General features: G+C 47.7%; 1 protein-coding gene across 1 annotated transcript in view; it reads left to right on the forward strand.

The window, feature by feature from the left end:
• LOC141164183 (hepatitis A virus cellular receptor 1 homolog) overlaps window positions 1-13,950 on the forward strand; it is a 32,562-nt gene extending 18,612 nt beyond the window's left edge. Inside the window, exons 4-5 of the mRNA XM_073649315.1 lie at window positions 11,390-11,420; window positions 12,151-13,950. Coding sequence (XP_073505416.1) covers window positions 11,390-11,420; window positions 12,151-12,173 — 54 coding nt within the window. The 3' untranslated portion in view covers window positions 12,174-13,950. The remainder of the gene's footprint in view (window positions 1-11,389; window positions 11,421-12,150) is intronic.
• Window positions 13,951-13,993: the final 43 nt, after the last annotated feature.

A 13,993-nucleotide genomic window follows, 5' to 3' on the forward strand; every position in this document is an offset into this window, starting at 1 on the left:
AATACATGTGTCTGCCTCTAGCTCCTCCCTAGAATGTTTGTATCCGCCTCTAACTCCTCCCTAAAATGTCTGTTTCTGCCTCTAGCTCCTCCCTAGAATGTCTGTGTCTGCCTTTAGCTCCTCCTTAGAATGTCTGTGTCTGTCTCTAGCTCCTCCCTGGAATGTCTGTGTCTGCTTCTAACTCCTCCCTAGAATGCCTGTGTCCGCCCCTAGCTCCTCTCTAGAGTGTATGTGTCTGCCTCTAGCTCCTCCCTAGAATGTCTGTGTCTGCCTCAAACTCCTCCCTAGAATGCCTATGTCTGCCTCTAGTTCCTCCCTAGAATGTCTGTCTGACTCCAGCTCCTCCCTAGAATGTTTGTGTCAGCCTCTAGCTCCTCCCTAGAATGTCTGTGTCTACCTCTAGCTCCTCCCTAGAATGTCTGTGCCTGTCTCTAGATCCTCCCTACAGTGTCTGTGTCTGCCTCTAGCTCCTCCCTAGAATGTCTGTGTCTGCCTCTAGCTCCTCCATAGAATGTCTGTGTCTGCCTCTAGCTCCTCCCTAGAATTTCTGTGTCTGCCTCTAGTTCCTCCATAAAATGTCTATGTATTCCTCTAGCTCCTCTATAGAATGTCTGTGTCTGCCTCTAGCACCTCCCAAGAATGTCTTTGTTTGTCTCTAGATCCTCCCTAGAATGTCTGTCTGCCTTTAGCTCCTCCCTAGAATGTCTGGGTCTGCCTCTAGCTTCTCCCTAGAATGTCTGTGTCTGCCTCTTGCTCCTTCCTAGAATGTCTGTGTCTGCTTCTAGCTTCTCCCTAGAATGTCTGTGTCTGCCTTTAGCTCCTCCCTAGAATGTATCTGTCTTCCTTTAGTTCCTCCTTAAAATGTCTATGTCTGCCTCTAGCTCCTCCCTCGAATATCTGTGTCTGCCGTTAGCTCCTTCCTAGAATGTCTGTGTCTGCCTCTAGCTGCTCCCTAGAATGTCTGTGTTCACCTCTAGCTCCTCCTTAGAATGTCTGTGTCTGCCTCTAGCTCCTTCCTAGAATGTCTATGTCTGCCTCTAGATCCTTCCTAGAATGTTTGTGTCTGCCCCTAGCTCCTCCCTAGAATGTCTGTGTCTGCCTATATCTTCTCCCTAGAATGTCTGTGTATGCATCTAGCTCCTCCCTAGAATGTCTGTGTCCTGCTCTAGCTTCTCCCTAAAATGTCTGAGTCTGCCTCTAGCTCCTCCCTAGATTGTCTATGTCCTGCTCTAGCTCCTCCCTAGAATGTCTGTGTCTGCCTCTAGCTCCTCCCTAGAATGTCTGTATTTGCCTCTAGCTTCTCGCTAGAATGTCTGAGTCAGCCTATAGCTCCTCCCTCCTCCATAGCATTTTATAACCAGCAACTGTCATCTCCTATCTCAATAATGGAAAAGTCTGTCTTTGCTGAATACAGATTTTGCGGGTACAGATAGGCATCAGGGAGTGAGAAGAGGCTAAAACGGGCTATACCTTCTTAATGGACGGTCCTAGGGAGCTGCTTCTGTTGCCATCGGACCCAGTCTGGCCCCTGCTACACGTGGATACCAAGCACTGGGGCCCTAGGGGCCACCGCAAGGCTATGCCATGTATCTCCCTTTCCCTACACGGTGGACTGTGCTGAAAGCCAGGGTGACATTCCTCATTCTCTTGGGTTTCCAAAAATCTATTTGGTGTATCACTGGGATGTATCGTATTCCCATAACTTGGTGCTGAATTATAATATCCGACACAAAGGACCACATGGCTTGGGGATCCACAGGGGGTCATCCTGTGCAGCTCACAGCTGCTGTGAGGTATGTCACTCACTGCCTCTCGGCCCCCTCCCTTGCAGGAGTGTCGAATTACACTGCACATTGAAGATCTCTATAATCCCAGCCAAACAGGGCACAATGATTGCCATGGGATTATCTTGAATATTCTTCACACCTGTGAAATGAGAGTGAAAGATCCATACAGGAGGAGAAAGAATCAGATTTCTCTGATAAGATAATATTACAAAATTTCTTATTTTCACGTGTACTATTGATTCATGAAATAAAAATAATAACAGTTATGCTTTAATAAATAAAGAGGCTGTGTAACCCATACAGTCCCTTTAACTAGAGGTGCCATAAGTCAGATTGCTGAAGCCGAGTGACCAGTGTCTATTAGTGTTGAGTGAGCACTAAAATGCTCGGGTGATCGAAGCTCGGGCCGAGCTCACCGTGATACTCGGGTGTTCGACCCCAGCAACGAGCCCAATGTTAGTCTATGGGAGACCCGAGCATTTTTGCGGCGGCACCCCCGGCAGTCTATAGAAATCCTAAAAAGTGCCCAAAACAATAGTGACGGTGCTCAAATGACATGCGGACAGCATGGGGATCACCCCAGGAAGCATTTCTGACCCCCAGGTCACTGCTGTCAACAACGTGGTCAGAGGTATTAAGCCACTTTTACGGGCTCACAATAAAACATTCAAAAACGAAACTGAAACTGCTTTCCTGTGAATTACGTTAAGGAACATCCTTTCCAGGGTAAAGACTTGTGTATAAGGTAAAATAAATAACCAAAAACAAAAATACTCCTCCACACCTTGGGCTATGTTCACAAGTAGCATTTTTTATGCGTTTTTGCACTTTTGTATTGCTTTCAACCGTGACAAATGCATTCACCGGGAAATGTCATTTTAACATTTTACAACTTTATCTGGCCATGTGCTGTGTGACACATGCATACAGTGCTGAAAAGACACGGGAACAGCATGGGGAAGACCACTGGAAGCATCTCTGACACCCAGGTCAATGCCTAAAAGTGTGCCCATCAGAAGTGATCCTTGCTGCATCAGAAGATGCAGACTTGCAACTATCCCCGTGCAAGTCCTTGTCCCAGGGCAGTGTTCAATTGTACCTCCACCATTCCTTGCAATGCAAGCGCAAGTATGCAGCCTGCCACCCACCCACCCTCAGGCTGCAATACCATACTGATTGCTTGCTTGCACTTGAAATTGGGCCTTTTAGGCATGTGGAGGCGGAATTTGGCCACCATGTCATGGCTGCGTCGGCGGCCTGGTATCCATACTCAGTCCCCAGCCACCCGGCGGCTGGGTGTCCACGCTTGGTCCCCAGTCACCAGGGGGCGGCCGGGTGTGCATAAACGGTCCCCAGCCGCCCCTATTTGTCCCGGTGCGCCTTATACACAAGCGCGCATACCAAAACATTACCTGTTCCCTCCCCAGTGCATTTAGTGGGAAGGACAGCCTAACCACAAACACGTAGACAAGTGAATGTGGCCAGGGATGGTCCATCTCACTGACGCCTTCACACTGGGTTAATATTGTGGAAGCCGGGACACAGTTGGACACTGAGATGCAACACGTCCTCCAGACATAGAGAATTGCGGGTCCTGGGTCAATCAGGCTTCAACACAAAGTTCAGAAGGTAGACAGCAGCAGTGGTCGGCCTCCTACACAACGAGTAAATTATTCATGATCATGAGGCCATCCATCTCCTTAGCTTTCTGTTCCTTGGAATGCAAGCGCATGTATGTAGTAGCGGCTAGGCCTGAGGTGGTCAGCGTTTTGGCGCATATCCTACCTCCTCCGAGGATTGCTGGATGTTTTCCTGCTACTATCCCAGTTCTATGACTCCCATTAAAACAAAGCTTCAGGTGATGAATGATGGATGAGGTGGTGGCAAAGGAGAAAGAGCAGGAGGAACAGGGACCATTCACATCAATATCAGGCCAGTCAACCACACATGTCTTGTAGGATATGTTTCTGTACCAAAAGGAGCGGTTCGGCTGCACAGTTATAGGGCATACAGTAAGTGCAATGCCTACCAAAAATTTCGAGGCACTCCAATGCCCCTTGGAAGTGACATGGAGGTCAGAGGGCATTAACTAAAACGTTTTTTCCATTTATAGCAACTGGGTCTCCTGTACACTGTTGGCCTAAGCAGTGAATGGAAGGCTTTCCAAAAATTATGAGGAACTGCAATGCCCCTTGAAACAGACGTGGATTACAGCGTACTAAAAACCTTCTACCCATTATTGGGGAGTGGGTCTCCCTTAGTGTTCGCCTATGCATTGAAAAGCAAAAGCTGACTAAAATTAGGAGGCAATGCAATGCCCGTTGGAAGAGTCGTGGAGGTTAGAGTTAATTAAAAACAACATTTCAATGCCCCTTGGAAGAGCTGTGGAGTTCAGAGTGGTTTAACAAGACGGTTTTAATGCCCCTTGGAAGAGAAGTGGAGGTCAGAGTGGTTTAACAAGACGGTTTTAATGCCCCTTGGAAGAGACGTGGAGGTCACAGTAGCTTAACAAGACGGTTTTAATGCTCCTTGGAAGAGTGGTGGAGGTCGCAGTGGAATAAAAAGACAATATCAATGCCCCGTGGAAGAGACATGGAGGTCACAGTAGCTTAACAAGACAGTTTTAATGCCCCTTGGAAAAGTGGTGGAGGTCGCAGTGGAATAAAAAGACAATATCAATGCCCCGTGGAAGAGACATGGAGGTCACAGTAGCTTAACAAGACGGTTTTAATGCCCCTTGGAAAAGTGGTGGAGGTCGCAGTGGAATAAAAAGACAACATCAATGCCCCTTGGAAGAGTAGTGGAGGTCGCAGTAGCTTAACCGGACGATTTTAATGCCCCTTGGAAGAGACGTGGAGGTCACAGTAGCTTAACAAGACGGTTTTAATGCCCCTTGGAAGAGACATGGAGGTCACAGTGGAATAAAAAGACAATATCAATGCCCCTTGGAAGAGTGGTGGAGATCGCAGTAGCTTAACAAGACGGTTTTAATGCCCCTTGGAAGAGACGTGGAGGTCACAGTAGCTTAACAAGTCGGTTTTAATGCCCCTTGGAAGAGACGTGGAGGTCACAGTGGAATAAAAAGACAACATCAATGCCCCTTGGAAGAGTGGTGGAGGTCGCAGTAGTTTAACAAGACGGTTTTAATGCCCCTTGGAAGAGTGGTGAAGGTCGCAGTAGCTTAACAAGACGGTTTTAATGCCCCTTGGAAGAGACGTGGAGGTCACAGTAGCTTAACAAGACGGTTTTAATGCCCCTTGGAAGAGACGTGGAGGTCACAGTGGCTTAACACTACGGTTTTAATGCCCCTTGGAAGAGTGGTGATGGTCGCAGTAGAATAAAAAGACAATATCAATGCCCCTTGGAAGAGTGGTGGAGGTCGCAGTAACTTAACAAGATGGTTTTAATGCCCCTTGGAAGAGTGGTGGAGGTCGCAGTAGCTTAACAAGACGGTTTTAATGCCCCTTGGAAGAGACATGGAGGTCACAGTAGCTCAACAAGACGGTTTTAATGCCCCTTGGAAGAGTGGTGGAGGTCGCAGTGGAATAAAAAGACAATATCAATGCCCCGTGGAAGAGACGTGGAGGTCACAGTAGCTTAACAAGACGGCGTTAATGCCCCTTACAAGAGCCATGCAGTACAGCATATTAAAAACATTATTTCCATTATTGGGGAGTGGGTCTCCCATAGTCTTTGCCTATGCCTTCCAAGCAAAAGCTGCCAAAAATTAGGATGGAGGAACTAGCAATGCTGGCAACACGGACCACGGTGGTATAGTGGCATAGTGGTGGTGGAGGCTGAGGATAAGGAGAAGAGCAAAAAACAGCCGAAATGAGGAAGCGTATACCCATGTGTGGGTGTGAAGCGGTGCATGGGAATACACCTCCCGAAGCAACACAGTGGATTTGACTTTATGTTTCTCTGCTGTCATTTGGTGGTGATGAGAAGTCCAATCCAGCCCTTGTTCATTTTGATAAGGGTCAGCTTGTCAGCATTGTCAGTTGACAGGCGAGTGCGCTTATCAATTATAATTCCCCCAGCGGCACTAAAAACACGCTCCGATAATACGCTAGTTGCAGGGCAGGCCAGGACCTCCAAGGCGTACAGAGCGAGTTCATTCCAAGTGTCAAGCTTGGATACCCAATAATTAAAAGGCACAGAGGAATCACGGAGGACGCTGGTACGGTCGGCAAGGTACTCCCTCATCATCTTTTGAAACTTTCCACTCCTTGTGAGAGTACCCCGCGCCTCAGGGCATGTAAGCTGGGCGGGTCTCAGAAAACTGTCCCAGAACATTGACAGTGTTCCTCTGCCTCTGCTGGATTGGAGTTGCGTCTCTCTCACCTGTACGCCTTGGTTGGTCAACGAACTGTGACCTCTGCCGCTAGCGTGTTCAGATGGGAATTTTTTTAACAGTTCTGCAGCAAGGGCATTCTGGTACTGCCCCATTTTTGTAGACCTCTCCACCTCAGGAATAAGAGAGTGAAAGTTCTCCTTGTAGCAGGGGTCTAAAAGTGTCACCAACCAGTAATGACTGTCACCCAACATTTTGACAACGCGAGGGTCACGGTTAAGGCAGCGTAACATAAAGTCAGCCATGCGTGCCAGACTGGTAACGGGCAAGTCTTTCGTGTCCTCACCAAAATGACGACTGACCATGCTCTGCTCCTCCTCCTCCTCCTCCCCCCTGTCCTCAGGCCACCCACGCTGAACCGATGGTATGACAGTTGTACAGGTACTACCGTCTACAGCGCATGATCCCAGTTCCTGTTCCTCCTCCTCCTCCTCCTCTCCCTCATTGACCCCCAATGCACGTTGGGATGAGATGAGGCTGGGCTGTGTGTAATCGCCTGCTACGGCTTCTTGATCCATCTCATCATACTCTGGCTGCAATGCCTCCTCTTTAATTCTCTGCAGAGCGCGTTGCAAAAGACAGACAAGTGGGATGCTGACGCTAATGATGGTGTCATCGCCACTCACCATTTTGGTGGACTCCTCAAAGTTTGTCAGGATGGTACATATGTCAGACATCCAGGTCCACTCCTGAGGTCTTATGTGTGGAGTCTGACCTGAATATCGACGGCCTTGTTGCAGCTGGTACGCCACAATTGCTCTCTTCTGCTCACAAATCCTTTGCAATATGTGGAGGGTAGAGTTCCAACATGTGGGGACATCACAGACCAGTCGGTGTGCCGGAAGCTGCAAACACTGCTGCAACACAGCAAGGGCGGCGGAAGCTGTAGCCGACTTCCGAAAATGAGCTGACAGGCGACGTACTTTGACGAGCAGATCTGGCAACTCGGGGTACGATTTAAGAAACCGCTGAACCACGAGGTTAAGCACATGAGCCAGGCATGGTATGTGTGTGATCTCGCCTCGCCTCACAGCCGCCACCAGGTTATGGCCATTGTCACACACAACCATGCCTGGATGTAGGTTCAGCGGTCTCAGCCACAGATCTGCCTGCTCTTTCACAGCTGTCCACAACTCACAAGCAGTGTGAGGTTTATCACCTAAGCTTATGAGTTTCAGCACAGCCTGTTGCCGCTTGGCTGAGGCAGTACTGCAGTGCTTCCAGCTTGTAACTGATGTAGTGATATCCGAGATGGAGGCTGAACATGAGGAGGAGGAGGAAGATGCGCAGGAGCTGTACACTGTGGGGGCAACTCTGACTGACATAGGGCCCGCAATCCTCAGTGTGGGGAGGATGTGTTCCGTCCCAATGTCCGACTGGGTCCCGGCTTCCACTATGTTTACCCAGTGTGCCGTCAGGGAGATGTACCGTCCCTGGCCACAAGCACTTGTCCACGTGTCCGTTGTCAGGTGGACTCTCCCAGTAACTGCGTTGTTGAGGGCACGGCAGATGTTTTGGGACACGTGCTTGTGTAGTGAAGGGATGGCACACCGGGCAAAATGGTGTCGGCTTGGGACCGAGTACCGAGGGACGGCCACCGCCATAAGGTTGCGGAAGGATTCCGTCTCCACCAGCCTAAAAGGCAGCATTTCCAATGCAAGCAGTCGTGAAATGTGCGAATTTAGGACTGTGCCCTGTGGAGCGTTGGCTGCGAATTTCCGCTTTCGTTCAAAGGTCTTGGATATGGACAATTGAACGCTGCGGTGGGACGTGGACGTTGATGCTGTTTCTTGAGAAACTGCCATAACAAGTGAAGACTGAGAGGAGGGGGCATCTTTGCATGCAGTATGGACAGGGGATTGCCTTGCACGCACAACAGGGGGTTCTCTTACATGCACAACAGCGGAAGAAGCAGTGGTGACACCCGCTGACACTGGTCGTGGACCCTGGGGTTCGCCCCACAAAGTCGGGTGCTTTGCTGACATGTGCCTGATCATGCTGGTGGTGGTCAGGCTGGTAGTTTTGTCACCCCTGCTGATGCTGGCCTGGCAGGTGGTACAAATGGCCTTTTTGGAGTTACCAGCAGAGTCTTTAAAAAAATTCCTGACTCTGGAAGACCTACCGGTTGTACTGGCAACGTCCCTCGTGTTGGTGTTACGGGGAACGGTTTCCCGCCTTCTGTCTGCGGCCACCACACTGCTTCTTCCTGCCTGTTGGGGTACTCTGCCTCCCTCCCCCTGTGTGCTGCTGGCCTCGCTCTGCGTGTCCTCCTGCCACGTTGGGTCAGTTACTAGATCATCCACCACCTCCTCCTCTTCCACTTCCTCACCACGGTCTTCCTCCTCACTTCGTGGCAATTGTGTCTCGTCATCGTCCACCTCTTGTGACAAATTGCCAGCGTCGCCTTCCTGTGGCCGTGGCTGTTCAAATATTTGGCCATCGCTACATGGGTTCTCCTCTTCCACCACTTCAAGCGGAGCAGGCGAGGGGCACAAATATGGAAATGGACCAGTGAACAGCTCTTCAGAGTGTCCAACTGTGGGATCAGTTGCTGTCTGACGACACTCGGCATGGTGGGAGGAAGGAGCATCAGGGTGAGGAGGAGTATGCAGTCGAGACTCACGGCTACTAACACTGGACCGTGTGGAAGGCAGACCGGAGGTGGTGGTGCCCAGGTGACTAGAAGTATTATCTGCTATCCAATTAATAACCTGTTCACACTGATCAGTTCGCAATAGTGGTGCTGTTGTGTGCTTCTGACATGCCCCCAGGGCAGTGGGGTACTCGGTGTCTAGGTCTATGGATGCTGGGGGGAGAATATGTCACAGTGGCTGGCCCGATTGGTGGCCCAGGGCGGTCAACAAAAGTGGGATAGTTTATATGTGATTTGTAGTTTGATCGTGACGCCACCTATGGTACCTGGTAATTATTACCAGTCCTGCTTCAGACCTCCGGGGGTGTTGGGATGGCAGATAAGGTGTTTCTGCTCCCCACAGATGGAGCGGGCCCCCGGAGCAGGGATGGTGTGAAGGGATGCAGGAGAGAGGAGACCCAGCCGGGTCAGAGGAAGAACAGACACGCACACAGGGGTTCGCTTCAGTACCTTTACTGATGATGGTAGTCAGGTACGGTCCGGGGTACTTGTAGGTGGTGTGCACTTCTGGACTTGCTCCCCAGTGAGCGGGTGTAAGGCCTCCTTGCCTGTATCTTCCTGTCTTTCTCCCTGGAGCTTCTGACCTGCCTGGAACAGGGTCTAGCTTCCTTGATGATTCTCTCACCCGTCTGCTTGGCGGCGAGGGCTTTCCTCTGGTTACCACTATCCCTGGACGCTGGGGCCTTCGTGGTACCTAGTCCTCTGAATGTGCGGTATACACGGGTGGACCGAGGGCTATAAAATCCTCCTCGGTATGCCGGATTCCCTACTGGGCATAGAGATCCCAATAGGCACAGGCCCGGTGCCCGGCTTGCGTCTGGGATGAACCTTCTAAGATCCCTCTTTCCCAGATGGCTCTTCTCCTCTACTCTGCCTTCTGGACCACTCTAGGCCCTCACTGGCCAGACTATCCCGCAGCCTGGGGCCTAGCCTGGGCTTCAGCCACACAGACTGCAGCTTGCTCTCTCTAGTTCCTCTCTGTCTGGAAACTGACTGAGAACTCCACTCAACTGCACTGAGACCTCCCTAGCTAAACTCCACCCCCCAGTATCTGCATACTTGTCAGGGCTCCATCTAGTGGGCTTGGATGGAGATGTCTGCATGTATTGAGGCCACTGGGGAGAATCCGTCTGTGCAACACCCAGGAGTTCTGTGACAGCCTGCATCTGCAGGGCGTCACACTTCCCTAGTAATTCGGTCAAGAACTGGGAGCGAGAAGATGTGGCTTTTGGTTGTGGCACATTTTCACCTTGGCCACGGCCCCATCCTCTGCACGCACCATCACCAGAACGTCCAGTTCCACGTCCCTTGCCACGTGCCTTGCCCATTGTAAATGAAGTAAAATAGCTTACACTCGCACTATCAAAGGCAAAAGGGTAATAAAAAGGGGATTTGAACCGTGGAAGAGGAAAACCACAGTTCTATTTCTCTGGCCTACACCAGACTCTTTTAAACAGATATATTGGTGTCTGAACAGTCAGCGAGACACTGAAAATGTTTTTTTTTATGCAAAAAAGACAAAAAAGTGGATAATACAGAGATTTGAACCGTGGAACTGCAAAACCACAGTTATAATTTCCTGGTGTATACCAAACTTGTTAAAATAGATATATTGGTGTCTGAACAGTCAGCGACACACTCAAACTGGTTTTTTTTTATGGAAAAAAGGCAAACAGGTTGATAACACCCAGATTTGAACAGTGAAAGAGGAAAACCACAGTTCTTGTTCTCTGGCCTACACCAGACTCTTTTAAACAGATATATTTGTGTCTGAACACTCACAGACACACTCAATTTTTTTTTTTTTTTGGGGGGGGGGATACCAAAAGGTTAATAAGACGGGTATTTGTACAGTCTGACTGAGGGAACAAAAAAAAACAGGATTTAGATGAAAAAAAAAAAGGATTTTTCCTGGCCCCTGAGACCTGGGGCTAAGTCTAGAAATTTGACCAGAAAGAGCATACAGGACTGTAATGCAGTGTTTGCTGGTATAACCTAGTCTCCTATACAGCCTGCCTGCCTGCCTGATATGTGGGATGGATATTAGTCCTGAGAAGGACTCTTTGTTTGATTTTGCAGGCTTTAGAGACCCTACACTAACTATTTCGCAGTATAAATCTCTCCCTAGCTCAGCAGCGCTGTCCCTACACTGTCTGATCCGGAGCGACTGTGTCCAAGATGGCGGCGCCCGGTTTTAAATACTCGAGGTGACGCTGTGCGGCCAGCCAATCACTGTAATGCCCACAACCAACATGGCTGCAGCATTACAGTGACTGGCTGGCAATCCCTGCATGTTCATTGGCTCTGTAAAGAGCGCCAAACATGCAGGGCGGAGACCTGAGCTCCCACCCGAGTAACCCGGAAATGCTCGGTGCTCGCCGAACATCCCGAGTAGTGAGATGCTCGGGCGAGTACCGAGCAGTGTCGAGAATGCTCGCTCAACACTAGTGTCTATTCATTAAACTGAGAGTCACAGAAATCTACAAAGTCTGGTTTTGTTTTTTTAAAAGCAACCACTCTTGTCCACGGGCTTTGTCTGCTATTGAAGTTTGTTTTTTGTTTTTTTTAATCTAATTATTTTTCCATGTTTTTTAGTTAAATTCAAAAAAAGAAAAGCTTCTATTAGGTAAGTAACAGAATACTATAGGGGTGGTTTCCATCCATGCCATTAGATGTGGAGGGTCTGGAGCTTTAGTAATTATAAAATATCATGGATATGTTACATACTTGCAGCAAAGGGCAAAAAAAACCTGTTACCCTCTTTTTTTCTGGAAGATCACCTAAAATATGAGAGTTTGCAATTGGATTTTTTTAGAAAAAATATTCCTGAGTCTAGATATTGCTGTTATAAATGTAGTATCGCGCCCCCCTGGTGTTCTTCTGATTTCCTTTTATGACGTCCACCTAATAAAGGCAACTTACTGATCTGTTAGAATATCAACGATCTTAAAAATGGGGCTTGAGGTACCCCTTTTGAATTGAGTCATGGGTGCGCATGTGTAACCCCTGTCTATTCGGTATCTATGAGAATGGGGTTCTCTATGTTCACAAGGCCCATAGACAATAATTGGGGAATTTTAAGTCCTTATTTCTGCTCTATTTCCCAAAATAATCTTCCTTGTAAAATGTCACATTTATTACTTGCTTTAGCAGCAGCTGCCTGGCATTGGGTGCTACAGACCAGTTTCCTGTCCATTAATGTCTCTATCAGTTTTATCCTATATTTTTTTTATTTTTGTATGTAAAGTTGAAATTGTCTTTCCTTTTCTTATAAGTATAATTGTACATTTAATATCAATTTTTATTAAAAAATTGATTTCATTTTTTTTTTAATTTAACAATTATTTTTATTACAGGACTGGACAAGCGACACAGTTGAATAACTTAAGCAGGCCTGTCGATCTGAAGGGGGAAAATTTTTATATCATGGACTAAAATTATTTTCATTTACTCGTTACAATCTTGGATAAGAAAAAAAAAATTCTCTTTTTCTGGAAGTGCTAGTTGTGGACCCCAAAAGACTTTATAAGCCTAGAATATCATTGACCACAGAATCATTGCTCTATACTGTAATGTAGAATCTACTATAATGTTTCTCAGTCCAAGAAAACCACAAAAATCACATCGCTGCAAGGTGAAACACTAATTCTCACAATTCCAAGGACTATTCATGAAGACTCAAGGAAAAATTAGGATCAAACATAGAGAAAAGGCCAATAGTAAAAGTAGAAACGGGGCTCCTTTTAAAGGCTGGTTGACTCTTCCCCAGTGATGTAGCATGGGGAGCGGAGGGTAGGGGGCAAGGGCATAAAATTTTATGATGGTGGGAAATTTTGTCCCTTCGTCACCCATGCTATCAAATGGTCCAGCAGCAAGCACTGCTTCTTCTTGGAGCAACAGAGACAGTATTGAATCATGTGCACTGTGCTGTGCTCTGCCGCTTCTTTATAAATATCCTCTTATGTGTTATTTTGTGAGAGGAACAAGAGAGCTCTGCCCCCCAAAAAGGATCTCCTGTAGAAAACTCCCCCTCTACTATTATAATATATTTTATATTTTTACACACTTTTTCCAACCCTAAGTAGGGTTAGGGCTAAGGATAGAGTTAGGGATACGGTTGGTGCTAGTGTTAGGGTTAGGGCTGGTTAGAGATAGGGTTGGTGGGAGTATTCGGACTAGGGTTAAGGTTGTGGCTAGGATTAGGGTTAGGGTTAGGGCTGGGATTAGGGTTAGGGCTAGGGATACAGTTAGGGTTAGGGCTAGGAGTTTGGGGCTAGGGTTGGTGCTAGTGTTATGGCTAACGTTAGATCTAGGGTTAGGGATAGGGTTGGTGGGAGTATTCGGGCTAGGGTTAAGGATAGGGCTGTGGCTAGGGTTAGGGCTAATGTTAGGGCTAGGGTTAGGGTTGGAACTAGGATTAGGGCTAGCAATAAAGTTAGTGTTAGGGATAGGGGGTTGGGGCTAGGGTTGGTGCTAGTGTTATGACTAATGCTAGATCTAGAGTTAGGGATAGGTTTGGTGGCAGTATTCGGGCTAGAGTTAGGGATAGGGTTGTGGCTAGGGTTAGGGGTAATGTTAGGGCTAGGTTTAGGGTTGGAACTAGGGCTAGGGATGGAGTTGGTGCTAGTGTTAGGGCTAATGTTAGGTCTAGGGTTAGGGATAGGGTTGTGGCTAGAGTTAGGGCTAGGGTTAGGGTTGGGACTAGGGTAAGAGTTAGGGTTGGTGCTAGGAGGTTGGGGCTATGGTTAATGCTAGTGTTAGAGCTAACATTAGATCTACGGCTAGGGTTAGGGCTTGGGTTAGGATTGGGGGTAGGGATAGGGCTAAAGTAATAGTTATACAGAAAAAAATGGAATGCAAATAATAAAAAAAAATGTAACAATGTATAACCTTAGTATTATCTTAAAATACAATATATGTGTTTGTGGGGACAAGAGGTTGCATCTCCCCGGGCGTTGCTACCACTTGCTACATCACTGCTCCATCCCAACATCAGTGCATTGATCTCTGTGGTCAGAAAACCTATGGAGTTTTGGATTTAGCTTTGGATGTGACCAGAGAAACAAAATGGAAGATTACTGTATATGATGATAGGGATTTTATGGTTTTGTGTAAATATGTAAATTATAGAATGGCTCCTACTTCATCCCTTTTCTCATTGCAGATTCTATTTTATGGCTATTTTGTTTATAATAACAT

This window comes from Phyllobates terribilis, unplaced genomic scaffold (genome assembly GCF_046119375.1).
Source record: "Phyllobates terribilis strain yellow unplaced genomic scaffold, ASM4611937v1 Scaffold_10__3_contigs__length_209671492, whole genome shotgun sequence".
Taxonomy (NCBI): Eukaryota; Metazoa; Chordata; class Amphibia; order Anura; family Dendrobatidae; genus Phyllobates; species Phyllobates terribilis.